At 42.8% G+C, this 16,652-nt stretch overlaps 2 protein-coding genes across 3 annotated transcripts in view; both read left to right on the top strand.

Moving 5' to 3' along the window:
- Window positions 1-16,652, top strand: part of LOC310874153 (carbohydrate sulfotransferase 3-like) — a 305,274-nt gene that overhangs the window by 154,160 nt on the left and 134,462 nt on the right. The window lies entirely within an intron of this gene.
- The window catches only part of pax2b (paired box 2b), a gene marked incomplete at both ends in the record, with an annotated part of 33,727 nt that overhangs the window by 3,412 nt on the left and 13,663 nt on the right, over window positions 1-16,652 (top strand). The window contains 3 exons of one of the 2 annotated variants that reach the window (XM_083787231.1): window positions 4,166-4,242; window positions 4,380-4,499; window positions 13,772-13,947. In XM_083787231.1, the coding sequence (XP_083643357.1) occupies window positions 4,166-4,242; window positions 4,380-4,499; window positions 13,772-13,947 (373 nt within the window). Of the gene's footprint in view, window positions 1-4,165; window positions 4,243-4,379; window positions 4,500-13,726; window positions 13,948-16,652 lie in introns of both variants that reach the window. The other variant, XM_083787230.1, reaches the window with a different exon arrangement.

Here is a 16,652-nt window from a genome sequence, read left to right as displayed (position 1 = left end):
AGGTGCAATTCAATCTTTCAGACCAAACTCCCTCAACAATCAGCAGTACATCTAAGGACTGAGTGAATCTGTCTAGATGAAAACCGATCAATATTCGGTGACCAGATCCCGTGGCACTATAAAGCAGGGCAATTTTCTTTAGCCCATCTAATGTGTGGTGGTGGAGGTATAGAGTCAGGCTGCTCTTCTGGAAGATTTTATTTTTTAAAGGAGCTAGGTTGCCTTGCTGCCTTCGGTGGGGAAAATGGCTTGACCACCACTGTTGTTGGCTAAGGAATAGACTTGTACCGAAAAACACATTAAGAACCCATCAGCGTTCAAATGTCTTTCTTGGTGCGTTCAGAAGAACCCTTCCTCGTTTTGTGATGGCGCCTCTAATTCAGCTTCAATGACTGGAATTGTATTTTTCCTTAAAAAAGTCGTTTTCTGTTTATCTGTGGTCACCAAATTATAGTTAAATGTGTGCATGTATATATTTTGTGTAGTTTCTTATCGTTTTCTTTATTTAATTAATGTCAATCAAATAACAATGTTAAGTGTGCTAAATATTCAGTAGCATGTGTTAGCCTATATTAAAAAAGGGGGAAAAAATAAAAACTAAATGTCTAAAGCTCCCATATAATCTGAAGGGGAGCCACAAATGAAATAGCCTACTTTACAAATATTTAGTAGGCTATATAACTTCAAATCTCTCAACAATCTGACTATAATGTTAATTTGAACACTGCACGGGTCCACCTGGATCCATTTAGTTTAATTAATAGGCCCTATACCCATGCTATGTGCATGCACCTTCACATTAAGAAAATAATAATAGGTAAAGACCAATACATTTGATGATGGAAGCTCATGCATTGCCACCATAGAGAGAGGATGGTGGTATGACCCCACCCCCTCTACACACACACCTGATTTATACACCGTTGCACGGCAGAACAAATAGCAGATCTGCAAGCTGCAGCTCAGCTCACACAATGCAACACTTTGTGAGTTTGTAGATCGGCTCACCGTTTCCGCCGCTGTACGGCAAAGTATAAATCGGGCTACACACACGCACACACACACACACACACACACACCAAACCCCCAACCCCCTGCACCCCCCCCCCCCCCCCACACACACACACACAACCCCCCCACCCTGCCAGAGATCTCCGGTGATGAACTTTGGTTAAGAGGCACTGTTCCATAGAGCCAGCATCAGCAGCATTACATTTTAATGAGCTGATGGGAGAGCCATGGACAGCTCCACACAAGACATCTTTTAAATAGAGAAAGGGGCTGCAAGAAAATTCATTTCATGCTTCGTGGTCGCTTAAAAAGGCCCATTTAAGGAGGGCTCAGACACATCACACATGTATGTGATAAATTCAAAACGTACATTAATATCATTAAAAGACCCATATAAAGTTCATTCTTTTTTTTTTTCTTCTTTTTTTTCTACAATTCTAATTAAAGGCTTGGTATTTTTTTGGCTGAGGGACCTTAGGTGTCTTTGTTTACGTAGGAAATTAAATTGTGAACACAATGAACTTTAATTCTATTAACCAGTGAAGAGATCTACTTTGAATTCCCCTCAATGCATAATGCTGAATACTTTTTTTTGTCATAAAGCAGTCTTCTGAGCAGATTGAATGTAAGATTTCAATGCTTTTTCTACATAATTCTCACTCCATTGCAACACATGCACACATTTAACAGTAACACGCACACACACACACACACACACACACACACACACACACACACACACACACACACACACACACACACACACACACACACACACACACACACACACACACACACACACACACACACACACACACACACACACACACACACACACACACACACACACACACACACACACACACACTTTTGACGTAACTCGCGCTAAATATTTCCATGCATGTTTGAACTCGTAAAGTAATGATCTGCAGAAATCAATGAGAATGCTCATTTCATTAGCAGGCTTTGCATTAGATCAGTTTATATAGCATCGCATCTCGTGTTGTGTTTGTTTATAAGAACACTGCAGTCAGTTGAGATGTTTCAGCTCACTACACCCACATACATGAGTATAGCTATTGATAATGGTCAAGCTCTCACTTCCCAGTTTCTTAACCCGTTAAAACCAGAAAAGTCAATGTAATTTTAGATTTTTTATATATATATATATATATATATATATATATATATGGCGTGCTACATCTTGTAGAGCTGCTATTTTTGACATACATTTTTTAAACATTTTTAACTCAAATCTTTGCTTCGGGGGTCGATGGAACAACCGATTTTGAGGTGTAGGTCCGCAGCCAAAATACATATCATTTTGGGGGGTCCTTGACATGAACAGTTAAGACATTTTTAGAATCAGGTACTGCATGTTTTAAATGGAACATGCTGTCGTACAAGCTTTAACACAGAGGTGTATGTATGCCTAGTCAAAGGCAATTGAGTGGTAAAAAAGGGTCTAACCGGTAACCACTGGAGCTATAAGGCTTTTAGACAGACAGCATGTGACTGCAGAGTGAGAACAGTATAGTGGGTTTCTGTGGCAGACTGTCTGACCTCAGGACTGTTGACAAAAGAGGGTGTTCTATTTAAACACGTTTCCCCCTGCATGCATTATTAAATGCTACAGAGATAGTGTTGTACTGTTTGTGTCTGGCCTACCGCAAGGAATTACCAACAACAAGTAACGCTACCCTCGCCACATAGTAGACATAAAAAAGGTCCTCAATGGCGCTCAATAATATTGATTCAGAAGTAAAGCAATTTTAATATTTCTTCGGGGGATTTTCAGCAACAGCCGAGTCATTAATTCATTCTCCCAAATTGCTTATTCAATATCGGGAACATGGATCCCAAATAAAGTATTTGAATTTATGTAGCACACACGAGTCAAGGGGTCGAATAACTGTTATGGCGAGAAGTGGGAACAAAATAAAATTAAAACATCAATATCTGGTCTCTGGGAAGGCTTGTTGTTAGATAGCCTTGCCCCCAAGGAGAGTTTTGACAGTGTTGGATATATTCTTTCTCCCACTCGCCTCTAGCACCTACCACATCAATATCCAGATAATCTGACATATCTTAGATCTCCGTATCAAAAATACGGAAAACAACCTCACAAGAAACTACTATAGATTTAAAATATTCTTAATCCGGGAGTCATTATCTCTTTTTTGATCGATTTGACACCCAGACCAGAGTGACTCCATATGTATTTTCGATCTATAAAAAAAAGCAGTTGAGGAATCATACCATAAAATAATCACACAGCACTATATGCTCACTCAGCAAATAAACCAAGCCAAAACAACGGTGTACGTACGCGCTGCATGGTCCTCACCCGACCTCCTTTAGCTTATGTTCTAAAATAGGCCCTGTGTCATATATGATGAATAGTTTTAAAGTTTACAAATTATTGTGACAGCTCCCTTTCTCCCCGAGTGCCATTCAGATTAAAGGAATCTAATGCTGGCGTAAGCTTGTGCAAGGCAATAAGGAACTATTGCTTTCCTGTCACATATAATTTATAGCTTTCTATTTGCATCTGCTTGCCCGTGTGACTAATCCCCAACTTTTTCTCCCCAAGCCCCGATCAATACAACCTCATCCGCATTGGCACTTGGGGGCTGGTGGTTCTACAGAGATGTTTGATCTGGGAAGCAAAGGGCTAGCATTCTCAGATATACCCCCTATAAACCTCTCCTTAGTGGGAGGGAGGGGAAATAGGGCGGGAAGGAATGGAGGAGAGAGAGATAAAGAGAGAGAGCGCGAGAGGGGGGGGTGCTGATTAGTGCAGGCCAGGTAGAGTCAGTGAAGCTGATCATTGAGGTGAATTGATGTGATTTCATGCTTTGTTTGCAAGATCACTCAGACCAAAAGTGCACTGAAGACCTTTCTCTATATCGCCACCTTTAAATGTATACGCCCTGCGAACTGTTGACCAGATCCATTCCTACGAATGGGTTGTGTAACGTGTGTTTGATATCTCACTTGTATGGGTGGTCTGTGGTACTGGTGATGCTTTCCTAATGGGTAACACATTGGCGTGACCAAACAACACTATGACACAATTTGCATTGCCTGGTCCAATGGACGAATGTCAGCCTAGCAAACATGCTCATAACAGATCCTTTTGTTGTTCTATCAGGATCATCCGAACTAAAGTCCAGCAACCGTTCCATCCTTCTCCTGATGGGACGTCCTTGACGCCCGGTCATACCATCGGTAAGATGTCAAGTCACTGCATCAGCTTCAATAACACACATTGCTGTCTTGATTGTAATTGCATAGGTCGATCTCTACATCATCTGGATGTTAATTAAGAGTTAGATGTTAAAGGTTTCGTTCACTCTTATTTCCAGTACCAAGCAACGCCTCTCCGCCTGTAACTAGCGCTTCCAATGACCCTGTTGGGTCCTACTCCATCAATGGGATTCTGGGCATTCCACGATCAAATGGCGAAAAGAGGAAAAGAGATGAAGGTAAGAGAAAGTACTTTTCACTTTTTAATTAGTGCTGGAAGTAGGCTGTGTTAATGTGGAGTACAGACATTGGCAAAATTGCAAATGTATGGAACATCTTCACCTGAATATTTACTATAAGAAATCGGCAGCTATACATTGTATTGTAGAAGCACCTTACTGAACTCTCACTGTAGCAAAGGAAAAACGTGTCTGCTAAAGCTCAACAGCACAAAAAGAAACACACCACCCAAATCTGAACCTTGTTATATCGGGCATGTCAATCTGGCAAGGAGCCTTTTTTTTATTTGAAGACACGACCTCCACTGTTGTCTCCTGCAATTAATCTTTATGGAGGTGATTAAGAGGCTTTAGATAATTACATGTCAAGATGATGTAGCCAACCACCCAGGTCAGTCAAGGAAGCAGCGCTATACTACCTCTGTGCAGGAGGTTTCAGCAAAAAGAAAAAAGCCCCTCCACTTCTTCTGCTGAAGTAGGAGGTTAGTGGATATAGCGTTGGCCCGAGGCGATATAGATTATTGGCTCTGTAAGCAATAGGCTTCCTTAATGTCACTACATGAGCACTAGCTGACGAGAATAGCTAAACAGGACACACCCGCAGTCCTGCGCTGTTGAGAGGCATGTGTTGTTGACATGGAGGGATGAAGCATGGCTCACTGGAAGAGGCAGTTAACTGAAAACGGGGTTCTGCACCGGCCCCCCCTTTAGCTCTGCAGCAATTTGGGGCAGGAGCTAATCGGGGCACGGCAGTGGTTTACGTAGCTTTTTCTTTGTTCTTGTATGAGAAGCACTGGGTTTTTCTTTTCTCTTTTTTTTGTGGGATATTGAGTGGAATTGATGTTTTGTGTGCGCGCGTGCAGGGAGGGAGGATGACTAATGACCTGTCAGAGGTAGATTTCCTGGCAAAGATATAAAAAAAGAAAGAAACAACCAGCATGACGTGGACATGGCAAATGACATAATCAAGTCTTCCCCCCTGTAAAGAGATGCAATCGCGAGGCATAATGCAAACGTCTGGTATTTCCAGAGCTCATTTTTAGCCATTCTGGGTCCCTCTCATATTAGCCGGTGTGTAATGTCTAGTCACTGAATGATAGAATGCACACATTTCTATGCAGATTGCTACTGAAGGGCAAAGAGGTATTAAAGGGCACAGGGAGGAATAAGGGTGTGCGTGTGCGTGCGAGAGAGAGAGGGAGAGAGAGATAGATGGAGAGAAAGAGAGAGAGAGTGAGTGAGGGGGCTAACCTGTTTTGTGGAGGTCTTCTAGGTGACAGCCCCATGTTTCTATGGCTATTCAGTATCAAATGATCCCTCTGATGTGGTGCCATTTCTGTGATTTAGATGGTCGGCCAGCATTACGAGGAAAGGGAAGAAAGCTGTGTGTGTGTGTGTGTGTGTGTGTGGCTATTTGCATGCGTGTGTGCGTGTGTGCATGCGTGCTTGCATGTGTGTGTGTGTGTGTGTGTGTGTGTGTGTCGGTGTTAGGGTAGCTGTGGTTCTTATATACTTTACCATCCTCCCCACCTAGAACCGGAGGGGCAGGGATACTTTATCTTTCCAAAACATAAACCCCAGGCCTTGGCCACACACACACACACACACACACACACACACACACACACACACGCACACGCACACGCACAGTCGCACACGCACACACAAACACACTCAACACACCCACACAGCATCAAAACAGTGCTTCAAAAACAATGTCTCGCCTCAGGGCACAGTTTGTAAGAATAGTATATTACATACAATGCTACCCTCTAGATAGCATTGTCCTATTGCCGCCTGCTCTTTTTAAAGCGCACCTTACCAAACGACAGCCTGTATTTGTGTTTGTCAACGTATAGCAAATGACATGTCAAAAATGAAATCAAATAGCTTTTGTAATAAGTGAAATGATATACCGTAATGTTACAACCTCAGGTCGGCCATCTTGGCGTTTTGTGGTCTTTTTGGGGGGTTGATATGGTAGCTTGTGTTTTAAGATTGGCTTGTTTTCTGCTCAGACGTATTCTTTGCACCGCTCAGTAGGCAGTAGTCTATATAGTCAGTTAATGCCTGGATTAAATTTCCCCACTGCACAGTAGCGTGAGAATGCCTGAGCCCTATTTAACTTGGTAAGCCTCATGATGATTATAGCACGAGAAGTCATTATCAGGGGTTGAAAACACGAGCAAAAAATGAGCTGAGGACAGGAGGGGAGGCTGTGTGTGTTCGTGTGTGTGCATGTGTGTGTGTGTGTGTGGGTGTGTGCGCGTGTGTGTGTGTGTGCGCATGGTGCCAGTAAAATAGATTGTCTGTGTAGTGAGTATTTGTTTTTTAGGCTGTGGTGTGGCTCTCTGCCAGGAAGGGAGACGGCTCCTAAGTTCCAAGTCAGCAGTGCCCTTAGAAGAAGGAAAAAAAGGGTCCCCATTACAGGAGGGATGTAGAGATAATGTAGTGTGACACACGTTATGTACACTGGGTCTCGGCAAGAGGAGCTTCAGGGACACAGGTGTCATAAGACCCATTAATCTGCCATTGTCACGTGTTATTGCAAATTAAAAGTAGCATGTTACACTTGGCAGCTATTGTTGCCGATGGAGTGGGGGAGAAGAGACCCCTCGAGATTGCGTCTTCGGTGACCATGGCTGTCCGTGCGCTTAACAAAGTGACATGTATGAGAATTTGCAATTCTGCAGAGGAAAGCTATTACCTCACAGATTAACATCCAAGTACCGAGCCAGCACCACCACCACCCCCTCCCCGCCCCCCATCCATTCTCAACCTCACCACCCCCACTATTTCTGACAGCGTAGGGTTCAAGAAAGACAAAGGAAAGAGCTTAAGGAGCCACCGTTCTACTCTGCTAGCGATGGGTTTTGCATAAAACAAAAAAAAAAGATTCTAATCCAACACAGCAAACTGTACAGTGACACAGATACAGTATACTGCATACAGCAGCATAGGTCGGGCATATTGCTCTCACTGATGTTCTTGATTCAAATTATTGTTATAATAAGCGAATATTCTACAAAGCTGAATGCACAGGTTGGAGGTTTCATGAGGACATGCAATGGCCAAATGGAAAGAATGACAGTCTATGAAGTGTGTCCGCTCTTTTTAAAGTCACATCACACACCCTTTCAGATCACCCGCAAATTGCACAATCAAAGAATCGCAGGCCGTTCTTATAATTTCCACCATTGTAAAGACCTCCCTGCTTTTGTGTCGCGGGGGGCCTTCTTGATTTATGAGGAAAAATACAGAGAGAGAAATTTCACGATAAGACGATCATCATACATTTTAAAAAGCCAACAACAATAGCCAGTGGCAGTCAGGATGAATGTGATTCTGTGCTTCAGTAGCTGCTGTTGAATTAATTATTTCTTGTCTCTGAGTGTCACGAGGAGTGAGCAGTGAGTAGAGATATGAGTGATGGAGCAGGCCAGAATCCCAGCTCGCTCCATGTCTCAGCATCTGTTTGGGTGAGAGCTGTAGAAGCAGCACAGGAACTCAGTTCACGTGGCTGTCAGACAGACAGCCACGCTGATCCACACCACCAAATTGGATTAATAAAGTCACTAAATGCCTATAGTAACATTCCGCAAATGAATAACTTGCATTAAGTCATGTTAACCCATTTTGTGCAGGAACCCCTTTTGGTGTTTCAAGCATTCTGTTCTACTTTAGCTATTGAAAAATAAGCTTGTAGGTCTGCTATTTTTGAAAAGTCGTGAAAATGTGGCGCAAATCTTTCAATATATATTTCAGAGAGAACATTTTTAACTAAAATATTGGCTTCAGGGCGGTCCCTGGAACTACCGTACATATTTTGAGATGGGGGTCCGCGGCCCAATAGAGATAATTCTGGGGGTCCTTGGCATGAAAAAGGTTGAGCACCACTGACATAGAAACATGTTTTTATGTTTATACACGACCTCAGTCAAAAATGGGTTAATAAAGTCACTAAATGCCTATAGTAACATTCCGCAAATGAATAACTTAAGTGTTAATACTTCCGTACGGTTCTTAATGCGGACGAAAGGGAACTTTTCCCCTTCTTTCTTATGTGCAGGCTTGAGCACGGTTAACATTCCATTGGCAATATTTGAATTTGTTTACATAATCAAAACGTTCCAATTAGGACAAATGCATCTGAGCTCTTCCAATTTGATGCAAACGAGCACTAATTTGATTTCATCTGAGGCAAAAATTGAATCAAGCTGTAAAGGATGGAGTTGTATTACAACAAGATGCATAACGATCTGTTAACGCGAACATGAGTGTACAGTATGTACTATGTACATTGACGTGTTACTTTCTACTATACACCAGAAGGACTTGGAAAAGACTTTAAAGATTAGTCGGATACCCCCTCACAAAGACAATATACTGTCATAATTAGTCATGCAGAGACCTTTTAGCCACAGACTTAAAGATTTAGCAAAGACTAAAAAGAAAAGTCAGGGTAGGGTCACTGTGCGATAATTTGGTTGTTGGCAATGTTCACGTCATTGAACTTTACATGAGCATGTGCCAAGAAGGCTAAAGGCTTCAGATAATATTTAAAAAAGTTTGATTTTATTGGACCGTCAATGCGAGAACAAGACCGACTTATGACTAGCGCAGACTGAGAGTTTTATAACCAAAACTATGGAGATGTTGGAAGCATGTTACGACTCGAAACCCTTTTTCTTCAGATGTTGAAAATGTGTCTGGTGGTATGACAGTAAAATAACTTGAAATGTTGTTTGATTGTTGTTTGACCAGAGTATTATTTAACAACTCAAACCCTATATGTTATTGACCAGGCGGGTCCCCCATTGGTTTGTACATGGCCCCCTCCATTTCCCTGCGCTATTTCCCTACCAAATATCTTTGCTGTTTGCCTATTTTCACAGAGTGTTCATGCACAGAGAATACTGTAGGTGCACTATAGGTTTCATGGGGATAAACGAGAAGCCGATGAGAGAGGAATGAACTCGTTCACATTGAGGGGGGGCTTTGGTGACCTCAAAGTGCCAGCTCACATCCCTGTGCCTCTTAACGAGGACGACTGACTTGCCCAACCTATTAGTCTGCAACTTTCCTTGGTTCATTGTCTTTATTGAACTCACACCATTGGCAGCAACCAACCTTCAACCTGGTGTTGACATCTGACACACTCCTCCTCATACATATAGGCTGCTGTAATAGCGCTGCAACTGTCAATTATCTTCTTAGCGATTGTTTTATTGATTTATTTTCCAATTAATCGCAAGATATTTTTTCAAATGTATCAACGGATCAACATGAAAAAATTTGAATACATTATTTTATAAATCGAGTACATTGATTAGACTTTGTCATACAACGGCGTTGCATAAAAAATAGCGAGAGCAACTGTTGCAATGACGTGTTGTGAGCTTGTAGATCTGCTATTTCATTATTATTTTTAAATTGAAATAATTGTACTAAAACCCTTGAATTTGTTAGCCATCCAGTCAGTCAGTCAGTCAGTCAGCCAACCGGTCAGTCAGTCTCACTCTCCCCAGCCCCAGAATTGCGTTGGCTCAGCCTCCTGCTAGGGGTCGTGACCTATGGGTGCCAAACCCACAGAGAGGAGTCTGCTTCATAGAGCCGGTTATCTGATCTGATAGAAGCCGCTCCCTCGTTACCAGAGTGTTAACACAGACTGATGTCAAGATGAATACACTCAACTCCGCCGGTGATCAATAAACGACCATCGCGGGGGACGACCGCGTAATACTGGGAACAAAAGCCGCTGTGGTCAAAAGATTAGTGGTGTTGCATAACAGGCAAAGTGGAACATGTCAAAACAATGGCCCCGTGGTCGTGGATCAAAACAAGCGGAATGTAAATCAGTTTGTGTGCATGTGATTTCTGTGTACTTGTTGAGTGATGAATCATTTTTGGCTTTATTAGAAAGCAATGACGTGGAGTCATGTACCTTGAGGAAATGGAATTTAAAAAGGCTGCATTAAGTGAGTTAATGTCACGGAGGACCTTCGCAGTGAAAATATAGTCATTGTAGTACTTGTAGGTGCACATCATTGGAAATGCAAATGTTATGGGTGTACTAGTAAAAGACAGCAGTTGCGATTGTCGCTGTAATTTGAGGAGGTGTAAGAGAGTTCAGGGTTCGCCTGGGATGGATCATTTTGCGTGTGGGAAGTGTATTCCACAGAGGTGAATGACAAATGTAGTGGTATTGATTATGCTTGCTACTCAGGCCGGCTGATGGAAAGTAATTAATGACTCTATTTGCTTTGGTACAAAATACAATTGAGTTTGATAAAGTGACAAGCAATGGCTTAACAACTTTATAATCTGGCATCCTTATCATGTCATTTATATAGGCAAACATTGTCAACAGCGTTCTAAAATAAAAAAGCTGTCCTACAGCTACAAGGCTATTTCGGAAAGGTTTTGAATAGGGCTTAAGTGATTATGGTGACGGTCTTGGTTGTGGCTGTCCTGGTAACTTGCCTAATATAAGATCTGTGATTTTATAATTCACAGGAACTTATAGTTGATCACATGGAGGATCAATTACATTAAAAATAAGTAAATAATGTAATAGGAGTAATAAAGGTAAAACAGATTAATTTTGAACAGATGTAAAATTTCTGATGGGGGAGAAATGTTTTATGCACATCCAACAATAGTTAATTGTGGTTATTTTTCATCAACTCAATGAATCACCTCAATCTCCAATCTAATCATCTGTGTTAGCTCAAAAAGGGGTGGTTGCTCACCCCTGGTGTAGACACAACAGAGACATGTTGTTTCTGGCCCGTTGCAAGTGTGCTGAAACTTGCAACAGTTCATTCATACATGTTTATTTAGCCCATTGACTATGACTATACTATACTTGACATTACTGTACTGTACCGTTCATTACCATTACATTTCCGATCATTTCCCAAAGAACACCATGGTTTGTTTGAGTCACTGGACTGAGTGGACTCCATTCACTTCAGTTCAGTATCAAAATCAACTTGTGGACTAGAAACTTGCTTGACGTACAACGGTAAATCACTTTAAATCATTTTTTTGTAAAAGTTACGTTATCATTGTTTGTTGTATCATTGTTTAAAGCACGGTTTGGTTTGAATAGTCCCTGGAGAAAAGGTTTATGGAAAATAATGTCTATACTTCTAAACTGCACTAGTGATGTTTAGTCAACATTGACTAAATTATTCAGGTAAGTTCGGTAATGTTTTAACAACTTTGGAGAAAATCTTAACAAATGTGAAATCTAAAACTAAAGCCTTTAATAGGTAGTAAAACAGGTCTATGTTGATGTACAATATATGGCTGAAGGTGTGAATAGACAATGACATGTATCGATGGTGGTCACAAAATGTCCAAAGTAAATAATGAGGCGTAAGAGGTCGGAAAAAGTAATTTGCTCATTTCTGGCCTAGGATTTGTGTGTGAGGCATATTTGCAAATACCAGCTAACCATGGACATAGTTTCAGGAAGTATAGTATGTACGCGTGTGCGCGCACACACACACACACACACACACACACACACACACACACACACACACACACACACACACACACACACACACACACACACACACACACACACACACACACACACACACACACACACACACACACACACACACACACACACACACAGAGAGGGATGGGACTACTATACACTCTCAAATCTCTCTTTATAGCCCCTCGATACGTTTAGTTCTTAATGGGAGTCAGGTTCATCCTCTGGCCTCAGCCCGGTTGAAGAAAGGTCAAGCAGTAGAATAGACTGGCAATAACCCTCCCAAATGGTACTATCACTGGGACATGATTGATCAATTGAATTCCATGGCAGAGAAAAATGTGGGGATTAAGTGGAGTATTATACGCACAATGAGTCGAGGCATGATGTTCATTTCAAGTTCATTCCAGCTCCCTCTTTGCCACCAGATCAGGCAATCAATAGGGGCCTTGCATATCATATATCACCGCTCCGCTCTCCCACCGAGGGGAGAACATAATCTGCCGCAAATTTAGAATGACAGATTTGTAAGGGAGTCGCAGGGATCTGGGATCCGGAGGTTTAAAAAAAAAAAAAAAGAAAAGAGGAGGAGGCCCTTCACCTTAGCTATACCGCACCCAGGACGCGAGGGGAGGAGAGAGAGGGAGAGGGATGGTAAAGGCCTGGAGAGGTGGGCTAAAACAGCGGTTCTCAACCTTTTCAGGCTGTGACCCCCCAAAATAATCACATTTGAACTGGAGACCCCCCCCCCCCACCCCGACAAGCACTTTGGAATTGTAGGAGTTGATTGACTCGGTTCCACAGATAAATATTGTGAAAATAGCAGATCTACAAGGACTCGGAACGCAAGCCATTGTGATCTTGTAGATTTTCTATTTCCAGGGCGCAACGCCCGCACGCAAACCAAGCATATAAATCAGGCATAAGGCTTGGAGGGATGGCAGGGTGGGTGGTGTGTGCGCGTGTGCATGCTGTGCACGTGTGTGTGTGTGTGTGTGTGTTTGGGGAGGGTTAAGGCATTGCATACAAGTGACAAAGGGAAAAGCTAAGGCATCCTTCTCCCAACAGTGAGGGTAATCAGGTCAGGAGTCAGGAGAATACGCCTGTGTTTGGGGAGTGTGTCCCCGAAGGAGATGATTGAACCAGACTGTACAATTTTATGCCGCTGCCTCTCGTCCGCCATCCACTGTTTGCCAAATGGAACCCTGGTGGTACTCGCCCGGAATGGAAGCGGTATTAAATTGCGAGAGAAGGGAAATTGTGCTTTTAAAAAACGCACGCTCTTGATTTTCTCGCGGATGTGAAAAGAAGGTTCTGGTGGGGGAGGTGGTGGGGTAGGGTTGGTGGGGGGCCAGATGGAGGCTTGTATGGGGAGTGGGGGCGGCGAGGGGGAATAAAATCCTCTGCCTAGAATAAAAAAAAAGGCACTGTAATGGCTAGCTGCCTCTTTCATTAGTATACATGGTCGGGGGAACATGTATATATTTGCAAGTGATGGTAATCCATCAATTACCCCAGGGCTTTCACATCATGATGGTGTTAATACTGCAGGGGGGGGTGGGGGGGGCAGACATTCCTGGGCGAAGAAAGGCTTCTGAGGCGTAGAGTAGCCAGGGTGGCGCAACCACCATGGCTATTAAGATGCTGGGAGGAAAAAAAAGAAAGAAATCTGCACTCCATTGCTGTGTATATCCTACTCCCATCCCCAGAGTAGTGGTACCAGGGTCAGCATCTCGACTGTTGCTCTCTCTTCTTGTAGATGGTTCAGATGGTTCTGGCCCACACAGTGATTCTCAGGGTAGTGTGGAGAGTTTACGGAAGCACCTGAGGGCAGATGCCTTCACTCAGCAGCAGCTGGAAGCTCTGGACCGGGTCTTTGAGCGCCCGCCGTACCCTGACGTCTTCCCCACGTCGGAGCACGTCAAACCCGAACAGGTCAGTGCGGTGACGCCGTTGAAGCGTCACCTTCCTCCCGCCTCCCGCCCTCACGTTCACTGTGCATGTGTGTGTGTGTGTGTGCGCGCTATGGTGTCACGTTTCAAATGGGGGAAACAAAGACATGAATAGTTACAATTGCAAAAACATTTTGAGCAAAAAGACTGAATTCACGAAATGTGATGTGGTTAAGGTTAACCACTTTCGCCCTGGACTAGTCCCTCTTTTGGCCATTTCCCCAAAACATAGCAGATCTACAAGCTCACAATGTGTCGCAACGTGACACATTGTGAGCTTTATAGATCTGCTATTTTGAAAATAATTTGAACAGGGCATAAGTGGTTAAACAATAATTCCACTGTATTACAAACCAGCATGTAAAATGCTAGAGGGATCACAAGGAAAAACTCCCACACTATTGATTTTATGATGAAAAACACATTCCTTGGGTCCCCCATAATTGAGAATAACAGTAAGGCAACATGAAATTAATCAATACTTAGATTTTTCTTCATATTTTGCCATGTTATTCAAATATTGCTTTATGTCGTCTTTTTTTTATCCCTATTCTTTGATGTATTGCCTGAAACCCTTTTACAAAGCTGATTTAATTGCAATATGTCTATATGAAATGTATGTATACAGTGTATGAATAGCAAACCTAGCAAGAAGCCTTCATATTTAGCTCACAGAACCTTTCATAGTTGTTTCTTCCGACATTAAAATCACCCCCACCACCGCCGTCTATCCATCATGATTTAAAATATTACGAAGCATTCGGAGAACACCCCCCCCACACACACACACTCACACAAACACACATGTCAAAACGTAGACCAGAGCCCTTATACTGTATGTGGTGCTTCTTATTAAAATCTCAGAGCTTATTACAATGGATAACCTTTATTTACTTTCATTATACTATTAAACAACAAGAGACTATTAATTTCTCCCATGAAACCGTACAAGTCGGACCCATAAAGCAAAAGCAATCGCCTAATTGAGTTCATTTTAATTTCTCTCCAATCGGGGCGAATTACGCAGGTGATAAATCAGTGGGACAGGCCTCACCTCCAGAAGAGGCCCTAATTTGCAGCTAATTACAAAACTGATTTCTACTGGAAGATCAATACCAAAACGAATTGGAAATGACTTGCAATCACAAAGAGCGTCAGAGAGAGTATTAAAAAGCAGAGGGAAAACGGGGTAGACTGAAAAGAGAGAAAAAAAAAGAGAAGGGCCAGCACAGCAATACAGGCCAGAAACGGTCTAGAAAAATCTACTTTAATTTAATGCAATATTAATCAGAGCACTTTGCCTTGGACCCCCCCCCCCCCCCTCTCTCTGGAAAATGTGGCCCTATTAGCCAGTGTCTGGGTCCTGTAGCAGGGTATTAAAAACCCATTCTGGAGATGCAGAACTCAATGGATTCAACCCCTCCCACACTTCTGCTAGCCATTTGGTCATCCTTTTCAAATGTATCTTTTCAGCGTTCAGCCCCACCCTCCCCTCCCCTCCTGCCCTTTATCTGCATGATAAAAAACGTCTGTTTGGCGTCTGAGGCCCTCCAAGAGAATAGAGGAAAACATCCGACATTGTGCCAGGGAACAGTTGTAGCAGACAATTAGAGTTTATCGGTGATAGTGGCAGACAAGAGCGGGGTCAGCGCCATCCCCTGTGGGAGCAAGGAAGGACCCAGTGAGCCGCTCACACACACACTGGGCTTTGGACAAACGTTGTCAACACACACAGTCTCCGGAAGTCTCATCTCATTAAAGAAAACTGCAAAACATCTGCCACGGCGGCTCCCTTTAGGCCAGTTACGGATGAATGTACGACGAGGTAGGCAGGAGGATATAAATAAAAACAGAAAAAAAGTCAACTTGGCCGGATAGTGGAAGCTCTATCCACTTTTCAACCACAGTCATTATTGTAATTATATCTTCCAAATGTTCAAAAAGTGAAAGTAGCAGATCAACAAGCTCACAGGGCATTGCGATATGACACGTTGTGAGTACCTACCAAAGCACCTATATATAGGGCTCAAGTGGTAAATGCTATCTAAAAAGAGCTTTTGTGGCATCAATACAATACAATTCAATACAACATCAATTCATGTCACGATCGTTTAGAAGCTGACTAGTAGTGTGGGTGCAGCCATTCAGCTGTAAGGGGCAATAAAATTAAAAAGCTGGCTTAACAGTCCAAATTAAAAGCGCCAAAAAAAAGAGAAAAAGGAAAAGAAAGGTGAATGGTTGCACACAGGGCCACATGGTGTGTGTGTGTGTGTGTGTGTGTGTGTGTGTGTGTGCGTGTGCGTGTGTAACAAAGCAGCACTGCTTTCTCCCTTGGCTGATCAGGCCTGCAGGACGGCAGTCAAGCACAAAGGGCCAGCTGACGCCACAGCTTTAGACTCATCTAAAAATCCTACTTCCTCTCAGACAATACCAAAATACATTCATGATATGCTTGGACTGCCGCCCCACAGCCCCAACACACACACGTACACACACACACACACACACACACACACACACACACACACACACACACACACACACACACACACACACACACACACACACACACACACACACACACACACACACACACACACACACACACACACACACACACACACACACACACACACACAGCTATACTTGTGAGGATAGCAACATTTTAGAAGGCTATTGCCATTCAAT

Source organism: Protomyctophum parallelum (genome assembly GCF_964188405.1).
Source record: "Protomyctophum parallelum genome assembly, chromosome: 17".
NCBI lineage: Eukaryota > Metazoa > Chordata > Actinopteri > Myctophiformes > Myctophidae > Protomyctophum > Protomyctophum parallelum.
This window is presented reverse-complemented; position numbering and strand designations above follow the sequence as displayed.